Genomic DNA, 22,822 nt, shown 5'->3' on the forward strand with positions numbered 1-22,822 from the left:
CACAGAAGTCAAGTCAATGGACACCATCCAAAACCACGGTCATACATCACTGCCACACAGAAGGTTTATATGACACCACATAACGTTAATGTCCCTTCCCAAGCCACAGTGCAATGAAATTAGAACAGCTGCAATGAAATCACTACAAAAGGAGAAGAGGAAAATCCAACAAAACTCAACTTATTTTATATAGCAAGAAAAACATCTGCTGTGGAAAATCAGGTCACCAGCAGACTTGTACTCTGAAGACTATATGCAGGACTGTGTTTATCCTTCTTCACTTTAAACTCCTGAAAAGTTCTGCACAATAAACAGCTCTTTATATACAGGATATGATGAGTCAAAGGATTAAACATTAGAGGTAAGCTTTATCAAGCTCTCTCATCTTCAGAACCATAACAGAAGCCACACTGTATGATGAAAGACATTTTCATTCCTCTGTGTTTTGCAACAGAAGTGAACTGTTATTTTTGGTTTTCACAGATTCATAGGATCATAGAATCACTGAGGTTGGAAAAGATCTTTCAGATTTAACCTAGCAATGCCAGGTCCATCACTAAACCATGCCACTAAAGACCACATCTACACAACTTTTCAACACATGCAGAAAGCATCTCTCTCATCTATCCCACGGTGTCAGGCAGCAAAACCAACTTTCTTTGTTTGGTTGCCTCAAGTTTCATCCATGTGCACAGAAGTCAGGCATTTGATTTGCTTCTCCAAAACTGCACACAACATAAAGCAGATATATTGTAATTCCCACTAATTTCTTAAAAAAGCTCTTTCTTTCCCCATCACTACCACTAATGCTCTAGTAATATCTCAAAAATTATTTCAGTCAAGCTGTTTACATTTTTTCCATAGAGGAAAAATGGGGCAGTCTGCTACTCAGTAAATAAAAACAGTAAGTACTGATTTCATCTGAAATAGCAAAAAAGAATACTGGATTCTGTATCATAACTGATACAGAGCCTTGACAGTGTCTTCTGATTTCTGAGTAGGCCTTGCAGTATGTATAGAGCAACTCAATAGGGTTTTTTTGTACTAAGAAGTTTCTTTATATACAGTGTATCTGCTGCCTACCTTTAAAAAGAAATGTGTAACCTGCTTTCCAAGTCACTGAAAGTGGATATATAGGACCATTCAAATTTTTGTTTATAGAGAACTGACTAAATACCATAAGATTTACTGATACTGAACAGCTTTAGAAACTCCTATTTAAACTCCTGTTCCCTTACATACAGTAAAAAGTCTTTTTATGAAAGTGAGATCATTTAAGCCCAGTCCATGTACATCTTTTTTATTCTTTCATTCTATCTTCCAATTCTTATGGTATACTCTAACAGCCTGTCAAAAATGCCATCTCCCTTCCATGACCAGTATTACTAGAAAAAGAATCTAGGGAAGTATTTTTTACAAAGTATTTCAAAAACTTCCTATAATTGCCAGAAGATTAAATATTGCAGCCTGACATGCAAGGTATTAAAAAAAAAAAAAAAAGAAAAAGAAAAACCAAACCACAACCCCCCATGCAAAGGCAGGAAGGAATGTGGTATATGTTGATTCACTGATACAGCTTTTAACAAGTACATCATAGCTACAATAACAGCAAGCTCCAGAAAACACTGAGAAACAAACAGGAGAATAATATCCCTTACATTTGTTCCTGTGATACAGTAATACATCAACAGAAGTACCTCAGCTACACTCTTCGAAGAAATAGGTCTCTTTCGTATCATAGCCAGACCATTTCAGCAAAGTACCTGGCCCATGGAAGTACTTGAGGCAGCACTGCAGATCATCATTTCCATATGCAAGCCTCAGTACACCTTCACACTTACCTTTCTCACAAATGTCTGCACAATTCCCACTTTCTAAATTAATGCATCTTATAAAGATGTTGTTCTCTAAAAAACACTTTAAACGCTTTAAATGGTAGGTGCTATTGTTTGAAAACCCGTATTTTAAAAATCGGAATGACAACTTGATCACTTGTAATCTTCAATCTGTATTTGTGAACATGAAGACTTTTGTGATACTCACCATCCTGAAACTGAACTTTGCAGTGAAATTATTTCATCAACCATTTACTTAATACCGTGTTTCTAAGCAGGTTGTTAAGTGGACAGGCCTTTGAATATAGTTTACCTTCACAGTATGCAGAGTCCCCTTGGACAGAGAGATAACCATTCTTGCATTCACAAGTAGCTTTTGTGTTCCAGTTTTTGCACTCTGAATTTTCACCACATCTGTGTCCCTCTGCACAGAAGTTATGACCTGAAATAGAAGGCACACGCAACCTGGTATTAAAACACGATTATTTCAGATATTCTGGTTTAATATCTGCATTGGCTGTATTTCTCTGAAAAAACTTTGGCATGCTACGTTCCAGAAATCCTCTCTATAAACCTACCTGGTGCACACAGGCTTCTTGGATTCCTCCATGAATTCAGCTGCAGCAAAATCATTTTGTTCAAAAAAGTATTTGTATGACTAATTTGAGTCAGAACTTCAGAGTAACTTCAAAGCAGGAAGCCATGACAATACATTAGAGCATCTGCTGAAACCATGTAGCATAAAATGCCACTTTACCTCCAACTGCCAAGAAATGTAACACTAACTCACACCAAAAAAGTAATAAAGAGTAATATGTAAAAAAAAAAAAGTCCTTCATAGTTCTCTTATTGTGCATAATCAAATATGCTTTTAGAAGAGCAAGAATGAGACATTGCATTAGAACACAAAGCTGTACTGGTAGTCAAAACAACCTCATGCACTGCCTTGTAATTCTGTTATCAAAAACTAGCTGAATTGTTTCTACAGGTTATAATTAATCCATGTATCATGCTTTGTAGGGAAGAATTCTTATTAATCTCCCCTTTTTCCTTGACATAAATTCTGAGTAGCTTCTTTGTGAAGAGTTTCTTTTATCTCATGCAGTGATTGCTAAAAACATGATGAACTTTCCCACTTTCTTCTATAAAGATGCAACTGGCTGAAGTTCTTTCTTCCTGATTTTCAATATTTCTCAAAGATGTGTCAAAAATCTCTCACTGCTGCAGTCTCAAGTGAAAGTAAGTGCAACTTTATCTCTTTAAAGTCACTCCACTGTAAGTACGACTGTAAGACGTAACTAAATACCTTACAGAATTTGACAAAAGCAATTCCCCCACCACCAGTGGTGTATTTATGATGGATTTTTCTCTATAAACATCCAAGAGTCAATTTCTATTTGCCTGAGATATACGAACAGTCACTTTGGTTTCTTATTTTTTTTCTGGATTTTCTCTTCTGGAAGGAAGGAAACCAGAAATTCAGACATACCATCAGCTGCTTGTATTCCAAGTTGTGCTAATATGAACACAAGAACAGTTTCTGTCAGTTCTGCCTGATCATAGAGGAGCAAACTAAAAGGTCTGGTTCACTGATGCCAAACTTTCTTAACCTCGCCTAGAGACAGATAAGAAAAAGGTGACCTGGACTTCTAAGACCTGAACACAAGATTCAGATCCTTGTTTATATCCCTTGCTTCCATTTTCTTTAAAGAACTTCAGAAGACTTCAGCTTATAGTTATGTAGTTTTCATATACAGTAAACAAATTTTCATGGGGTTATCCTGAAGCTGCTGTTCAATGAGGGGGGGCTATTTGTTTTTAAACACGCACTTCAGTCATCTACTAGTTTAAAATTCAGGTTTCATCATTTTAGTGCACTCCAACTTTATAGGTCTGATCATCTAACATTTGGTTGTGAGGTCATTTTTTAAAAAAGAAAAATTTTTTTAAAAAGAAATACTTGTTAGCAAGGAGGACACTTTCTCAGTGTCAACATCCAACTCCACACTTACTGCTCCAGAGTAGTTTTATTAACAACCAAGGCAGCCTCCTTGTGCACTGTTAGCTCATGTTTTCATTGTAATCTTACTTGCAAAGAAGAACTAACTCTGTTAATGAAAACTGCAGATATCCCTTCTAGTCTTCATTCATTTCACAGTCTGGTAAAAATCAGCCAAGTATTCCAGATACAGCCTTGTCAAGCCTGGGTATATTTCATATTGGTAAAAAAGGGCGCAGTTAGACTGCCTTTAGCCATTTATGCCATCGCAGTATTTGACTTCTTGGTTTTGCCTTTATAATTATAATAGAAATGGAACGCTGGAACCCATCTCCCCAAACATCCATTCAACATCCAATTTATGTTCCCCAGGCAGGATTACTATTCTGTTGGCATTCTAGATAATATCCAAGAGACAACAAGTCTCATAACATTTTCTCTGTCACTGTTCCCCTAAGACTACGGCATCTTAGTGTATTTTCTGCTTCTTTAGAATAATAATTCTCCTTTGAACTCAGGCATAGTATTAGTTTAGTATTTTATTATTATTGGTAGATACCACTACTCAGACCAGATGTAACATATCAGTGTGTTAAGCTAGACACTACAAAGGTACCACAATTTAGTGGGATTGTTACTTCTATCTCAGGGCATTTTAATTATATTTATTTCTATTTCCCTCTCATCCCAACCTCTAAAAGTACGTAATCTTTCTCAACACGTTTTACACACAATAGTTTTTCTGCAATAAAAAATTTTGGGCTTAGGCACTTTCGTACCATCAGAGCTGTCACCTTTTTTAAAAAATTATCTGAAAAAAAGACTGTATTGCTTTTATTCCCTTGTTATCAACTCAAATATGAACTGTCTCCATTGAGAATCAGACTCTTGCCTTATGTTTTCAAGCTTGCTTGAAAGCTGTTAAAAGAACACAGAAGAAAAAAAAATAACACTCCAGTTCTGTAAATTGTGTAATAAGAGGTTCTAAAGAACTGTTCATTGCTCTCCTCTCATTAGGAATACACAATGATAGAACACCTGCTACCTCTCTAGATTGCCTTTGCATTTAGTATTATAAAAGACCTGTGAAACACTGTTTCCTATCTTTAAAAAATACTGACTAAAAGTCACTCAACTTCTATTTCCCTCAACATTTCAGAAAACTCTTTCAATACTTCTGTAAGTGGTAAGCTGAAGCGATTCCCGCTAAGAGCATCCATGGCGTTAAAGCGCTATATGTTACCAAGCTTTACAAAACAAAAGCAATTTAAAGTTAACCCGCAGGAAAAAAAAAAAGGAAAAAAAAAGACGACAGTATAGAGGAGTAAGGGTTTGCTGTGCCTCTGTCAGAGCAGGCATACCATTGATTGGATCAGAGGCTTCTCCAAGTATTCTTCTTTTGCAGTGAAGATGCACATGTAGCACTTCAAAAGAGTCAAGAGGTGCATACCAAGGAAACACAGTTCTTGAATTTCTTAGAGCCTGGTTTCCATCCTCCCCAGCTGGAGATTTGAAGGCAAGAAAGGAATAAAATGCTGTATCTACTATATTAGTTCATATTGGGCCTTAGTGCTTTTCCTGCTCTTCTGGCAAATAAAGGCCACCTCATATTTGGACTGTAACATAAAGAAATAATCTAGCAGTATTCTTCTCGATTCAACATCTAATTTAGCTAAGTATTTTAACTCATTCAGCAAAATCAGTCAGGAATGCACACTGGGTCACTGACTGCAACAACCACACTTACATTCCTGACGAATGGAGAGACCTAAGCACTGACTTAAACATCAATTTATTCATGGGAGCAATTACTTATCCTCAAGCAAGCAGAACAGAAAAGAATCCAAACATCTGATTTTTTATTAATTCTTTGGTGTGAAATGGATTATAGTTTTCCTTTAAAATACCTACACAGATGGTAAAACCACCTGTTGATACTGCTGTGGGATCTCTGAATCTCAGCCATGGGTGGCAGCTAGCAAAGGACATACATTCCTGTTGCCCAAATGAAAATAACTGAATTACTGAGTCTTCAGAACATTCAGCAGTCTTATCTGAGACAGTCAGTTCCTCTCTGAGTATGAGAAAAGGCTTAAAATAGAATCATCACATCTCAGCGAGCAGGCAGTTGTAGAGGATTTGACAGAAGCCACAAAATCTTAAATAGTTCTGATAATCTAGACTAATTTCAGCCCAACACAGATGACAAGGCAAGTGAGTATGAAGTAAAATTACAGATAAGTGCACTCCAAACAGATGTCATAAACCGTTTTCCCCACACATACACACACAGTCATAAATATGCACAACAGCCCTTCAAAGTCATTCAAGATGTAATAGATACTACCAATAAGGGAATTAAATATTGAAGAGTGTGTTGAGATTTTTGATGGGCCTGATGACCTCTGTTCCTCCTCCAAATATTTCTGATAACTTTACTCTCTTACTTTATCAAGGCTGCTGAAATATTTGCTCCATTTACTCCATTTTGGGACACCTGAACATTGCTCTTATTTTTCCAAGCTTTTCAACATCTTCACTTTCCAGTTCCCAGAATCTGCTTTTTCAGAGTAGCATGGTAGGCTCTTTTGTGCTGTCATCCAGTGTTTTAAGTACCTAATATATTTGATAATTTGCCTTAATTATTGATTGAAGAACATAAGAACTCATTCAATATTAGAGCTGGAATCAACGTATCTGGGAATCATATCTCTTCCTACTTTTATAATGGCCAGCATTAATGTGAATCTCATTTTTCTCAACATCTCCTCATAACATCTCTAACGCTTTCTGTACATACCATATCCTTAGCTGCTTACTTCAAAAACTGTAAAACCCCTGTTCTCTTGCTATTCAAGAGGCTACTCTTCAGCAATCCACATTTCACTGTTACACATTTCAGAGGCTTCTAAAAAGAAGGTTGATAGTGCTTCCGTTAATAGTATCAGCATTGTTCAAAAGGTCCAAGGTAATTTCAACCTCAAAATCTTTACTATTGTTATGATTTAACCTCATAGTTACTACGGAAATGCGTAAAGTAAATCTGGGAGACAACTCATAGGAAGAATCATAAGATCTGCACTAGCAATTATGCACTTTCATGATCTGAATCAGTCCTTAACGAGTCATGAGCAATGAAGCACTTCAAACAACAGCTTTTACGTCTTCAGAGACTGTGGTCCTGGAACAAAACAGTAACTTCATAAATTCTTTCAAGCTACTCCATTAATGCAGACCTCACTGCATACTGCTTATTTGTGTTCATTAGAATAATAGGACTGCACAGCCTAACAAGATTGTAATATTTTTTTCAGACATAAAGCTCTTACAATGTTACTCAGTATTTAGAACTACAGTTAGAAATAAACCAACTCATGTTTATCAACACCCATTAAATCTTATTAAATCTAAAACCTTGAAATAACTCATACCTCTCAGCAATGAATAAGAAACATTCAATTTCTGAAAAAGCAGAACTGGGTTTCACAGCTAGACAGGGAGAGAGGAGACACACGCTAACTGAAGAGCCTTCTCATCCTCTAACTGAAAGAATAAAAACCTCCTTCAGACAAAACTAACCAATACAAATAAGGGTGGCAGAAGCCCCATTTTTAGATTTAAATGCTGTTCCCTGCAGTAAAATGCACACTTCAGCTCATCAGTAGGATTCTCCACTTCCCGCTACCCAGCGTCAGCAGTCATTCAAAACCCATCAGCCAAACCATATTACAGGACAGCAAATAAAAATTACTTTCTCTGGAAACCAAACAGCTCTCACTACTTCATGTTTTCCTCACACTCTCTCTTTTAAGGAGAGCATGTCTGAAGCTGCTAGGGTTGTTAAGGTTATTCTTACATACTAAAATTGTGAGCATAACAACATAAAACTTCTATCATGAAACTTTATTTGAATCAGTCATTCAAAAGAGGAAAAAAAATCCACTCTTGGGCAAAGAGAAAAACAGCTAAAGGGAACAACAGAACACTTTTATGACACTTTTTTTTTGGTATAAATTTGTACCTGAGCTATAAAAAAAAAAATGTAGCAGGCATTCTGTAAGAAAAATGAGTGATTCTCAAGTAAGTAGTAAAAAATACATTTTATTAAAAAAATATTATCTCTAAAAGTTTTTAATTAACTGAAATTTCTGTAAGCCTTACAAGAGAGCTTAATAATACCACATTGTCCTATTGAAAATTAGTCACATAGCCTAAGCAGACATTTACCTTAAAGCACACAGACAAAGGGAAAAACAAGGTATATTCTACATAGCATTCAAGGGTAGATCCTACATACAGATCTGATGAGGCCCATTTTTGCATTCAGGTACATCACATCACAAAAAATAAGCTGTCACCGTACAACAGACTTCTTCCACACTAAGCCTGCCTCGCTGTACACCTTACACAATCATTTTACTGAAATTCAGAAGTTGGCTTTTAGCAATATATTAGCTTTTGCTGTGAACTCATGTAGCAAACGTGAAGAAGAAAAGGTATTATTTGCTGTCTTTGCTTTTCTCATCATTTACAAACAACAACGACTACATAGGAAGCCCACCAGGTGTGAACATTACAGTATTCAACTCTGTCCTTTGCTGACTCACAATTTCTATCACCCTAAACACTGATTTATTTTTTCCTTGCATACCCTATTTTACTTTAGGTGCTTATCTATTATTGTGGTGGATATTACAGAGATCTCTGAAGAGGGTATAGTCTCATGCCACAGCATCATGAAGCTTCTGTATTTCTCCATGTTGTTTTTTTTCTTCTATTGATCCCCTACATTTATCCTTTCATTAAATTGAAATTCCTTTGCTGCAGCTAGAAAAGCACAAGCTGCAAATCTCCTACCTTGGCCCTATTCAGCAAAGGCATTCTGTAATTCTACATGAAATTCAGTAGAAATTACCTGTTTCCACAACTAGATACTAAAGAAAGCACAAACTGATACAAAACCAGAACCCACCAGCCACTAGTACGCACTGATAAATTTTACATAGAATTATTGTTCTCATTTAACATCACTAATAAATTCTTACTAATCACCTGATGATTTGCACATGATGTGCAAATGATCCATGTGGGCTTCCAATAAAAGCTCTGGTGACTCGGAACTATATTTACTACAGTATTTCTTCCTCACCACTTTTGCTTGAACAATAAAAGCTGAACATCATCTCAAAGAGGTCATTATTGCTAAACAGAGAAGTGCTCTATCCTTCCCCAGTAAAGGACATGTTCACACAGAACAGGATCAGAAACTGGGGCCTCCTTGCCATATCAGAGGATACCTCTGCATGACAAATACCCATTTTCTAACACCAGCACCCTACATGTGATAAAATTTTATGGTACTACTCTGGGTTGCATGCAAAAGTATGAAGCAATATATATTCTACTTCAAGATAAAAAAAGCAATTTAGGAGTGCTAACTTCAGTTTACGCCTCTGTAAAGTTGAAAAAATTAATCGTATATTTAAGTATGATTTTCAAAAGAATTTTTAGAAGCAAAGATGAAATATAAAAGGAGGTGGTACTGGTGTAGCAGTCAGCTAAAGCGGAAGTGAAGTGGAAGGTTAATGTATCAATTTGAAGGCACCATGTATCAGAATTCATAGGAAGTGAAAGTACAATTTCTTCCTTTGCGATATGTATACATAGTATACATATTGATGCTATTTTATAAATAATAAAGTCAGTTTGGGGATGAATGTCTAAAAAGAGTACCTATCATTAACAATAACATAGAACTGAATAATTGCAGAACTTATCTTTCATCAACTTTGAAGCTTTCAGATTTCTAATGCTTCTAAGAAATGAAGCACTGAACTACATCAAACCAGGCCATCTGTTAAGAAGTATCATTAAGGCAAGGAGCCCTCTGAGGCACAAAGAAGCAACATTTACTGCTTGCTTAAATAGTTACAGATGTTTCTAGAAACTGTTTAAAAAAAATAATGTGAGTATGCTTAGACCACGATCCAGCGAGCAGTCTCAAAGGCGCTGACCCCTGAAACCACATGCATATGCTTGCAAGTTCAAGGCCTTAGTAAATATTTAACTATGCATATTTATTAATTAATATTTTACTGGCTAAGGGAGAGATTCAGAGCCCCTTCATTACACTACAATGGCACTGGAGGAATTTATATCCAAGAAAGACCAGTAGCCCAGCAAGCCCCATCTAAGGCTGGAAATGTCTAACGCTCTTTAGGCACACCTCTGAAATTTCTGAGGGGCATCACTAAAGGCTGGCATGGAAGTCCTGCTCTGAGAGGCCAGGCTCTCCTTAAGCTCAGCTGAGACTCAGCACAGGGAGAGGTGTGGAACACAGGCCCAATACAGACACACACAGAGAATGAGCATTCTAACGCCTTTCACCCAACAGCTCACCAAACACAATATACTTAAAGAAGAAAGCTTGTTTGAGTTCTCTAGCCTTGCAACACCTACGTTTTTCACATTTAAGGTGATTTCCTTAGCTAAGATTTTCAGTGTGGCTTGTTCAGCCCGGTCCAGCATGCAGTCCAGAGTCACCAGGATTGAAAAGGATCAAGCAAGAGGAATCTGCATCCCAACACCCCACTGCAAGTAGGAAAACTGGAGTTCTGGGCTCTAAGGTATTTTTTTCATTTTTATTCTGTAATTTTTCCAGCTTGATTGATAAACAAATCCTGAGAGAACTCAGATCTAAATCAACTTCCAAACACTAGAAGCTTAACATTATTGTGATTTTAAAATAGAGAGCTTAAAAATCTGTTTCAAAAAACTTTCAGTGTAGCTGCAACCTTAAGCAACACAAAATACCTCTTTTTCAGATATAACTTATTCCTAATGGGAATTTCTACTAAGTACTGGACCCTTTCTCCCCCAACTCGTCCTTTTCTCCCTCCCCTTCCCTAATTTAGAGCAATTAGAGCTTTGTATCTAGTGAGACTTCTACCCTAAAGAATATCACAGACAGGTTTTATGTGAAGGATAATTATAGACTCAGGTTTATAGAGGTACATAATATCTCATTAAAAAAGAATTGCTCTTTGCAGTGTATGCCCCCATTCAATCAGCAACTTGCATTCCTTCCAAGCATACACAGTCAGGCTTACCTCTACAAACACTGCAACACTGGTTCTCTGGAAGAACGTGATCTTGTTCTGAGCAGTTCAACGGTGGACAAGTCTCTGTTACTTTTACTAAAACTCCATTCTGAAAATAGATAACATTTGTAAAAATTATATTGATGAAAACATGTGCAGTGGCAAGGATCACCTAATTTTTAATCTGTAACTATGGTAAACTCTAGTGACAACGTTGGTAAACCAGCAGGCAGCAAGTTAAATTCATTCTTTACACCATGACATCAAACTAAAGTAATCTACTTGGACATTTCTATGCCTGGAATCGAAAGAAACAACGAGAAGGAAAAAAATAAAACATGCACTTAAGATCAAAATTCTATGTAGTTTTTCCAGATATGTTCTCTGAGCATAGTATTCTTCCTTCCAAGTATTTTAATGGAAGAATTTCACTCCAAGTTTTAAAGACAGTGTCCTTGCCTTATGCAGTTCATATTCTGTTCATATTCTGCATAATTTACTGAGAAATTACTCAACTCAAACATAGCAGATAGAAGACCAACATTTTCAAGTGTTGTTCTTCTGTGTTCAATTAAAAGTGTCCTTTAGAATTTCCAAAAATTAGGTCCTTCAAAGGTCTGGTAAAGCAGAAATTGCTTTACCATAGAAATTGTTGTACAAAATGTAAATCAAGGTCAAGATACGCCTAAGATTTCCGGTTTTGCTAGATTTAGAGTAACAGTGTGTATAGCAGGTCTAGTTGCTGGTAGAAATTTTCTGAAATAATAGACATAGTGTCTTCCTTCTGGAAATATTTTGCACCAAATTTTACTCCATCATCTTTCCATCCAGGATATCAGCTTCACTATATGTCCAGAACAAACAGCTGTCCTGTTCTTGAGTTGTTTCTTAACATTGTGTCCAAAATAGCTTCCTCTTTCCCCTTTTTCCCCTCCAGCCTTCCCCTACCACAATTTGCTGCTTCAGCATCCTTTCTGCAGCTTTGCCATCTCTACAAACTGGCAAGCAGAGCAGAGATGAACAAATTTTTGCTCAGCAGGAGCTACAATAACTATCCCACCAGACTGTCCACACCTGAATAATCCCATTTCCCCAAGGGCTGTGAAACTCCACTAAGAAAGCAGACAGCCTGCTGTATTGCCAACACACCTTTTTAATATGAACCTGGTCCCCACTCGTTTTTCATGATGCCTCAGATGGTGGAACGAAAAGATGGAATGAGAATTTCTGCTTTCTTCAAACAAATAAACTGTATTTTCTATCTATGATGTTTGCAGAGAAAGTTTGAAAAATATCATCTAAAGACATCTAGGGCTAAGAAAGCAGAGAAAAAACAATACAAAAAAAATAAAGGCAAAATACATTATTAAAGCCACCATTCTTATCATATGAGGGATGAGATATGTGACTTTGAACAGAGGATATTGAAAAGACCTGTATGTCTACCCTGTACGAAGAAATAACCCCAAACAGAGACACCGCGTGCTTTCATATCTATGGGACACTGTCTCACAATATGCCAGAAGACTAGCTGAGGTGCCAGAACCAGCACAGACAAAACTGTTGCTGGTAATTACTCTCACCAGCCACACCATACAGATTCAGCTCCATCACTTCAGGCTCTGGAATTAGCTCTCACAGCATCAAACTGCCCTACACAGTTCTGAACACAGAAACGCCTGATGAGTCTACACGGTGCAAATGATGCACAAGGTGCCCAGCAGCTAACAGGGCTTACAACTGAGAAGTGCAGCAGACCTAGGGAATGCCAAACTGACCATTCTACAGTCGCTGCTAGCCACTGCCATCGATACTACAATCTTTAGGCTAAGCACGGCCAAGTAGTTTTTCTCACCTCCCAGTTGTCTTTAATGGGAAGTTGCATCAGTTGCTGTCATGAAAAATAACATAAGAAAAAACCCATAGGCATCATAGTTGTTTGGGGTTTTTTTAAAGCAAAAAAAAAAAAAAAGCAGCTCCTTGCAATATCAAATACAGCATGCATCACTGAAGCAAGTGCCCACACAAGAACAGTGAAGTCAATGGAGGTACCAGGTCTCTTTTTGCTCTCAGTTCTATAAGTGAACAGGAGGAATTCCCTACGGCCTCCTCTACAACAGCAGCAGAGAAGGTGGTAAAAGAACTAGGCACACTGAGCCGTCATTTACTATCATGTTCTCAAACTACCAGCTGGAAAAGCTCTGGCTACAGCTCATCAACTGTTCAAGCTCAGACAAGACAATTGCAGCAGAAATCATGCAGTACGTCAATATACGGACAAAAAGTGTTGACTGATGATAAATCTGGTCAAAAAGATGGCAAGAAATCATATGAAAGTCAAATCACTGATCAGGATAAGTAAAAACACTAAAGACAAATTCAATCCAAGCTCACCCGTTCTTTAGTGTATCATAAGGAGATAAAACACAAATTGAGAATTCCATTAATTTAATGACCGTGAGAATTTATTTCCCTAAGTTTCCCATTTTCTGCAGAATTTCCATCTTGGGAAAATAAATCAAACATATTTGTAATTAAGTTTTAAAACAATTAATATGTTTCCATGTTGAGTATTCTTTGGATTAAAGTCAATTTGTTATAAACTGGTACAAAACCAATTAGAAGAATTATCATCATTAGATTTCAGATGTTATCCAGTGAGATAAGTAAGAATAGTTCACACTTCAGAATTACTGCTTCAGGCAGCCTTAGAAAATTACGAACTTTTTATACTCAATTCACATATGTAGTAAGAGAAGTAGATGTCAAATAAATGTTCTTCCAGAATAAATAGGTCAAGCTACAGCTGTGATATACAGTCCACAAAGAATGAGATCTGGTGTCAAACATTTACAAGATAATTAAACTTCTTGTAATTACAAAGGTAAGTACATAAAAAAGAATTGGCTATAAGCCTAATCAGCCACATGCAATGAAAATCTGAACCACAAACAGCTCATCTCAGATGATCAGCTTTGGAAAATAGCAGCAAGATTTCAGATAAGGTTATTTTGAGGTTTTGGTGGTGGTGTGAGGGGTTTTTTTCCCCGCTTGTTTTAGCTGTTATTGATCGGCCTTTCAGGCGGAAGTTCTAAATAGTATCCTTAGCTGTCACTCTATGAACCATATTGTTCCTCATCTTCACAAAAGTCAGTGGACTTCCTGAAAGTCAGTAGAGCCCTGTCCATCTTTCTAGCATTTGCATGGCACATTCTGACTGCCCGCATCTAGCGTTAATGAAGAGGAATTTATTCTAGTGCCCTTTGCTGTCAAACAAGCTGATGGTTATAAGCAGGCGTCATGTCATTCACAGGAATTAACCCCGAAGTCATCTGATCAGCAGTAAATTCCCAATGCAACAAGAAGTTATATAATTCTTTCCATTACCTTCAAATGAGTCAAGTCACCATGCTGGTGAAATCCACGGACCAAAATAACCACTTATGGAATGCAGAAAGATGCAGTTTTCTAAAGCACAAACACACGCATTTTTTAGAGGGACTTCAACAGGCTGGAGAAATGGGCCAACACGAACTTCAAGGACTTGAACAAGAAGTGCAAAGCTCAGCACCTGAGGAGGAACAATGCCATGACCCAAGGCATGCTGGGGTCAATCTGCTAGAAAGCAGCTTTGCAGAAAAGAACCTGGAGGTCCCGGCAGACACGAGGTTGAAGATGAGCCAGCCACGTACACTCGTGGCAAAAAAAGATAATGGTAACTTGGGCTGCATTAGGCAAAGTGTTGCCAGCAGGCGAAGGGAGGTGATCCTGAGCAGACTCAGCACTGGTGAGGCCACACCTGGAGTGCTGGGTCCAGTTCCTGCCTCCCCAGTACAGAAGAGAGATGAAAAAACTGGAGAGAGACCAGCCATGGGCCATGAGGATAAGTAAGGGACTAAAAAATCTCTCACAGGAGGAAAGGCTGAGAGAGGTGGGACTGTTTAGCTTGGAAAGAAGGTTCAAGGGAATCTTACTAATGCATAAAAATATCTAAAGGGAAAGTGCAAAGAAGACAGAGCCAGGCTCTTTCCCCAGTGACAGGACCAGAAGCAATGAGCAAAAAGTGAAACACAAGAGGGTCTGTCTGAATATCAGGAAACACTTTTTCTACGTGAGGGTGACAGAACAGTAGCACAGGTTGCCCAGGAGGTTGTGGAGCATCCATCCTTGGAGATATTCAAAAGCCATCTGAACATGGTCCTGGGCAACTGGCTCTAGGTGGCCCTTCTCAAGGAGGTGAGCAGGACAAAAGGTCCAGAGATCCCTTCCAATCTGAGCCATTCTGTCAGTTTTAGAAACACCTGTCCACTAATTTTGTCTATCTGTCATTGCAAATTAATCTAGAACATGTCTGTGGGCAGGATTCCAGCTGAGAATGGCCATCCATCAGTAACATCTGTGCTTATGGCTAAGAGGATGTGCACCATAAATACATTTTTAGTCTGGATTAGTTTTCAGAAATAAATAAAAAAAGAAACACTCACAGCCTGATAATCTTTAATCTATCTGGATCCATCAGTACTATTATTAATTTTTTGTTAGATGGAAAAATAAAAAAGTTAAAAGCCTCTTCAACTTGGATCAGTACCTATGCAAAGAATAAAACATCTATCTTCAAATAAAAACTGAAATGTGAAATTTCAACTTTATCTTCTTGACATTACCCCATCTACAAATACATCCTTCTTTACAGACACAAGAGCTACTCCCCAAGATTTTTAAGTCATCTTTATAAATGCTAATAAATTGACAGTTGATATATACCCTCTAGTGCATTCCTTCATGGATTGACAGCTTTTGAACTGGATGCCCACTTTTAAGGTCTGAAAAATTAAACCATTTTAAGTCTTTTACAATCCTTCCCCCAGCACAAAGCCCTCCCTTTATTCATACAACATCCTGACCACTGGTAGGTGCACATGGGACAGAAAACAATTACTACAGCCACAGTTTGACTCATCACCATTCTTTCTTCATCTAGTGAGCATTCTCAGCTGAGGTAGTAAATAAGTCATGTTTTGCTTACAACCTTAGGAGGCCATGCTGAAGACACATTGATTAAACTTTCTGCCTGGAGACATATTATGCCATAGAAGCAGAGGTAAGCATCTACTTAAAACCTCTCCCAAGCTACAATGACAAGCTTTGCCAGTGAGATTCAACGTCTTCTTGAAAATATTCCTTTTATTTTTCTTTTGAGGCATGGGCCCATTATTTTCATGGTATGGCATTCACATATGCTGCTTCAAATAGTTAACAATATTCTCCATCAAGATGTAAATAATACAAACTGCAACATTTCTGCAATTAGCATTGCCATATCAACTTCCTTTAACAATAAGTAAAATTCAAAAGTTAGTTTCATTATTTAGTTATTTCTAATATCACAGCTATTTATTGGTCAGTATGTGCTTTTAATTTTCATGAATGTATTATCACACCAATAATGATGAAGATAATGTTCTTATTTATAGCACAGAGAAGTTCCACAAATATAATTCAGATCACTCTTTCTGGTTTCACTTGAATGTGAAACTCCTCCCATTTTCATCTCATTATACTAGCCACTTTCCACCCCCAGAACAAACATTCTTTGTCATATAAATAACAGCCAACTTAGTCTATCTTCAAGGCAATGACCTTGCCCACATATTTGTATACACAATGTTGAGCACCCCTATACAGCTAAACAGTAACAACAGCAGAGTAATTCTGCATAACAAGCTGCTTCCACAGCATCTGCAACCAGTTATTGTCCCTTTCCATTAGTGAACATAAAATTGCTACCCTGTACACTCAGCTCCAAGCACAACAATAACCAGAACATTGTAATATTTTCCAAATGTTTTTGATAATTGTTCTAGCATACTGATCTGTCAATAACATTTGTAAGCCTCCCCTTTACCACTCTTCCCCATCTACAAATTCAGTAAGACGTAAAAAAATACTTGAAAATTACATGTGAGAGCAAATGTGTTTAAAATAGCTGTGCCTTTCTGAAGCGATAAATCATATTTAAAGCACATGCATACTCACAACAAATAAATGTCTCAGCAGAGCAATGGACCTTTTATAATCATCTCCTACTACTCTTCTTTTAAGGCTCATCTTGACAACAACTGGTTTCTGCCATGCTTAGACACCATGAAGCATTCCTGTATTCACTAACACTCCCTGAATGTTCCTATCCAACACAACCTCCACTTACCTATGCTCTTAAATATTGACTGTATTGTTACGAATTTGCCAAGAGAGAGCTCAATCCAGTCCAATGTTTAGTAATTTACCTCAATTACTATCAGGACTACATATAGTTTAAATAATAATAGGGAAAATCTATCATAACTCTAACTATAGGTACTCTTCAAATTTTAGCACTTTGGCTGAAATTAGTAACTGGCTCAAGGTGCTGCTGCCTTTTCTGTAGAGCTCATGGAAGCAAAGATGAAAGAGAAAACATCCTTCCAAGTGATTTTGCCCATGTTTTTATTACCCTGCAAAGGTCATATTACTGCCTTGTTTTCTATTTGTGGCTTTCACTGTCTTCAAGGTCACCTTTTCAAGACAACAGATGCCACATTTGCATGAAGGAAGACTAAAGAAATGCACTAACTTATCATTGTCACTTTTGAACACCACAGATACATTTAACATCAGGGAAAGTTTATACAATGGAAACTTACTCGACACTCCCTGCAGCTCTTGGTTAACATTCGTTGACCTTCTGCTAGCACTTTGCCTCCATAGATACACTTTGCTGTAATTTGAGAAGAAAAGGAGGGAAATTAAAAAATAAATAAATTATACTAGTATTTAAGTAGTAAACAAATGCAAAGTATAACCCAAAAGTGAAACCAGTATTCATACACAGTGGAGAAAAAAATACATGTCAAAAATGTGATTCATTTTGCTTTTATCAGAAGTCAGTATTACCTGCAATTACAAACAATGCAGCGAACAGTAAGTTTATTTCAAGAACAAGTGTCATCTTCACCAAAACTGAGGAGAATGAAACAGAACATAAGAAAATATGTACTGAACCAAATCCATTAGTATTCAGTAGAAAGTATTTTCATTACTGACTTTCTGTGGATTAGATACAGTATTTGTGTTACTAGAGGTCTTCATGACTCACTACAAGAACTGGAGACATTTATTACCATACTGTTCCTCAGGAGAATAATACAAGCACAGATTTCAATTAAAACTTCACATTTTTTGTGAGGACAAACGTGAACTCTTCAACTTGCTGCAGCACTGAAAAAATGGATTAGATGCAGTGAATGACTGCACTGAATCAACAAACTGTGAAAATCTATTTCAGAAAAATATTCTTAAATCACATGAAATAAACAGATTTCCCCAAAAAAAGGAAAGCTCCTCCTAAAAAATTCTTAAGTTTTGATCCTTCTGCTAAAAGTAACCAGCTCCACAACTGAACTAACAGACTAGAACACAGGAGCACTCCTCATTCATTTCAAGGCACAGTCAACCAGCTAAGTCTTCTTCATTTTACTAAGGCCACTCTAGTTTTTACCACAGAATCACAGAATTGTTGATGCTGGAAAAAACCTCTGAGATCATCAAGTCCAGCCCAAGTTGTTGTGATCCCACTTACAAAGAAAATTCCAGATCAGGAAGCCTTGTTTAAATTAGGAATCCCAGTAATTACTTGTGGGAGAAGATGTATTAGAGAAATCTCCTTTTGTCTCTTCTCCTGATACGACACCTTTGAACAAAACAGTGGACACACCAGAAAGCAAGTAAATGCACAACTTGGAAAAAATATGAGATTTTAAACAAAACTACAGGCTTTTGTCAAATATTTGTTGAAAGGCTAACACAAGATGGCAGGGATCAGACCAGAACCACCTCCTTTTTAAAACTCTTAATATATCAGACGTTATTGCTGCTTTGTTCATTAACCCTCAGCTAAGACAGGAAGCTGTTCAATAATCCAGCCATTCAATAATCCCTAGAGACAGCAAATTACAACTGACGATTCTATCTGAGCTAAATAGGAAAAGCACAGAGAAATTAACACCTGCAGTGCAGCTCTTTGGAAAGCCTCAGCAATTACTACTATCTACCCAAAAGTGACTGACTGGCCCTAGCACATCATTCTGTCAGGGAGCTGGCATTTACAATCAATTTCAATCAACTTCCATACATCTCTTCCCACTGACTGACATGCCGAGTTCTTCTCAGAGTAACGAGTCAAGTTTGTGCCAATCACTGACAAAAGGCGAGTTTCATTGTTCAGCTTTCCATTACAAAGAACAGGAACACAGTTTACTCATAGGGATATACGCTGAATCTACAATTTCGTGCCTTACAATTCCTTTGTGTCAGCTTTTGACCGTTGTGCATACATGTATGTCAGCAAAGGAGCATCAAGAGAAGCATCCAGTTTCATCAAAGGACTTTCTAGATTCTCAACATTACAAATAAAAATATTTTGAGACAAAAAATAGGGGCCAGCATGTCCACTTTACCACTCAAGTACTCTGTTCATAAACATCTTCATAAAGCAGAATACTCATGTCGACATATAGCCGAGAAACGAGACGACATGAGTAAACAAGAGCAAGCGCAAGATCACAGCTAAAGGACACTTGTGCATAGGACTAATGAACTCAGTGACCGAAGAAGGGTGACAGAATGCTAAAAAATGTTATTATTTTCTTAGTAAACCTTAAAATAATTCAACATCCTTGTCTTAATGAATTACTGAAAAACCTCCTGCATGAAGTTTACTAGTCTACAGGGAGATACGGAGGGGGGGGGAAAAAAAGAAAGATAATTTGTGCTTCTTAAGGTAAGACCAGTATTCAGCTAAAATTGCTATATATAAATTGTCTTTGTCCCTTACACTACTATTAAAGCAACAAATACTGAATGTTCCTTCCAGGAATGTTATTCACAGCTTTCATTTTCAGAAGAATGAACTGAATGCAGACAATAACACCAATGACAAAATTTACTTGTTTTTCTTTCCTCTCATGAATTTATTTCAAAATAAATTACTGCAAACTATCATTCCACACAGTGATACTAACCCAGGGTCTGAAATTTCCATCATATTTATTTTAAAGAACAACCTTCAACCCAAAACAAAAGATAAGCAAAAAGATAACAGTTCAGCTGATTACTCCGCACTACAGAAAGTTCAGACCCTAGGCTTGATGGTCCTCAACATGAACAGGAGATACAAGGTGAAGTCAAGTAAGACTTCCCAGTCTCGAACAAGCAGCGAACAGTTAAAAACAGAATCTCAGAAATTTGAAATTCTTGCTCATTTCTCAGCAATTATTTATTTTCTTCTCAAGTTTGCCACTGTGACTCTTATCACTTGAATTACAAAGACCTATGAAAACCATTACAAAACGCACCTGCTTTCAGGAAAAGTTTAACTCTGCTTAAACAATGGATGAAACTAAAAGCTCTGTGCGAGGTACTTACCCTTGCATACTTTGCAGCACTGGCTTTTCACATGCACCGGCAGAGCATCGGGAGGACAATCAAGAGGGGGACAGGACATCCTTCGGCACTCAACAACTCCACTCTAAGCAAAGGTTTCAAGACAAAATTCATCTACAACCGTTGTAATTAGTATTTTATACAAAAAAAAAGATGCCCAAAAATTATTTAAGTAAATGAAAACAGCATTGTGGATTACAGATCTATTCTTCAGTAACAAGTTCAGACTTATCCAACCACAAACTTGAATGAAAATGCATCTGATGGTGAACCACCAATTTTGATACATTTTACTGGTTTTACTCCACTTTGCCTGAGCAAAGCTCACTCAGTAGAAAATGTCAGCCCATCTTTACAGGAACATAAGCACCACTTGCTGTAGGCTGTGCCAATCACGTCTTGAGATTTTTAACAACCAGTTTTCTATTTTCTTAAGCAAACAAAGGCTCTTCAGATATTTATCAAATAATTTCAACAAGACAAGATTTACATACTAATTCTCTTCTGTTCCACAGTTTTTCGGTGATAAACACTGAAAAGAGAATCTGCATGGTTTTACCATGCAAGATGCAAATATGCATCTGTGAAAGCTATTAAAATAATGCTTCCTTTCTGAAAAAACTACTGCAATGAAAACAATTCCAAACCAAACACAAATAATGCCATGTTTTCACCCCAAATCCATAAAGTCCTCACAGATATAATTAGAACAAATAAGAAAGCATTACCAGGGGAAAGAAGATTTTATTCATGAAGCCTGCACTTAAGCAACATCAAATTTTCATTTATTTATTTTACCATTTCTCTCCCTATTGTTCATACTGCTTCTAGATGCATACTACAAACAGTAATTCTCAGAGTTCACACTGTGTATTCAAGGACTATTTTCACATTTTAATTAGGTCCTACTCCTTAAACTCTTTAGAAATTCTTACTTTGCATGTGCAATTCCTGCAGTGATCATCTTCAACCCATGAGTCTTTGTCTCTATAGATCAATCCATTTACTTGACAAGTCTTCTCACAATGACAGTCTTCCAACTGACTCAGTCTTGTTTCTGCATAATTTAACTATAAATGAAAGTAACTTGATGAGATTTCTGCAACTTAAACACATGATTTAAAGAAGCAAATATGAGAAAGCAGCATACATATTTTTAGGCAAACCAAGTTTGACTACAGCCTTTGAAAGACTGAACCAGGATGTCAGTAGGTACACACTAACCCTACTCGTCAGACTTTGATGGAGTCATCCATGCCAACTGAAAACAGCTTATGACTCAAGCGACTGTCTCCTGTACCGCAACAAAACCCACTAGGATCCCCTCAGGAATGTCTGGACACTACCAAAAGTACACAAAATACAGCTGTTTTTAAAAAACAATTCTTAACTGCTCATCAACCTGATTACAAGTCAAAAAGCATGAAGACTAGCAGACTGATTTTTCCTAATCAGCCCCAGCTCATCACTGTTAAGCATCAGCCAGAGTAATATTTTCTGACTTTTAGAAAGGTCTTAACCTTGTAACAGCAAGTGAGATTTAGAGTGGAAAGAAAGTATTTTAATTCAGTGTACAACATATTCCCAAAGTGTGATTAATGGAGAAGCCATGCTACCGGAGCAAGCCCTGGACTGGTGACTAGCTCTTAACACTGCTTCCTGTTCCCAACAGCTCCTCAATTCCAACTGCTAAAGCACGTATCGAGAAGCTAGACTGACGCTTCTTTCCCAAGCATTGTAGCTGCACACTACCAATTGCTATGTTTACTAATGAGACTCTATACAATAGTAAGTGGGGACAACGCTCATTCATGCAGCAGCAGAAAAGGACAAGGCTTTTTGAACGACCCTCTCCTAAGCCATATCACAGACCTGCAGAGAGGAACAACCCCTGTCTATGCACACCTTGTGCCCACTGCCATTACCTCTAATCCCCAAGTAAACTGGAAATGGCTTTCCCATTTACTAATACTAACAATAAATAAATAAATATGTAAATATAGACTTAATATTTAGAGATAAATATGAGCACCATTTAGGCCTCAGAACTCCCATTGCTCTAAAAATTACCCTGGTACCAGCTGAATAAGACTTTCTCAAGGTCTTGATTTCACATTCACATTTGTCTTATGCATGTAAACCATCACGCTGAAGCCACTGCCAACAGCAAGGCTACCTCAGTCTGACACAATACAAGACAAATGCATATTCTGTTATATATGTGATGTTATTATCCTACATTACAGGTTGCTACATTTTAATCATAGTAAATTTCATTAAAAACACAAAGGAATGCATAGTGCTACAGTATTTTTTTAAATAATGCCATATACCTGCATTTCATATATTTCCAACCCCTTCCATTCACTTTAAATAAAAGTATTCTAACATGTTCTTTTTCATCCCTG

General features: G+C 37.2%; 1 protein-coding gene across 1 annotated transcript in view; it reads right to left on the minus strand.

Annotated features, from left to right (window-relative positions):
• NELL1 (NEL-like 1 (chicken)) overlaps window positions 1–22,822 on the minus strand; it is a 251,715-nt gene that overhangs the window by 170,988 nt on the left and 57,905 nt on the right. Inside the window, exons 7-10 of the mRNA XM_009875157.1 lie at window positions 21,350–21,484; window positions 20,397–20,499; window positions 17,618–17,691; window positions 10,944–11,043 (exon numbers count right to left, since the gene is read on the minus strand). Of these exons, the coding sequence (XP_009873459.1) occupies window positions 10,944–11,043; window positions 17,618–17,691; window positions 20,397–20,499; window positions 21,350–21,484 (412 nt within the window). The remainder of the gene's footprint in view (window positions 1–10,943; window positions 11,044–17,617; window positions 17,692–20,396; window positions 20,500–21,349; window positions 21,485–22,822) is intronic.

This window comes from Apaloderma vittatum, unplaced genomic scaffold, assembly GCF_000703405.1.
Source record: "Apaloderma vittatum isolate BGI_N311 unplaced genomic scaffold, ASM70340v1 scaffold11538, whole genome shotgun sequence".
Classification (NCBI taxonomy): Eukaryota; Metazoa; Chordata; class Aves; order Trogoniformes; family Trogonidae; genus Apaloderma; species Apaloderma vittatum.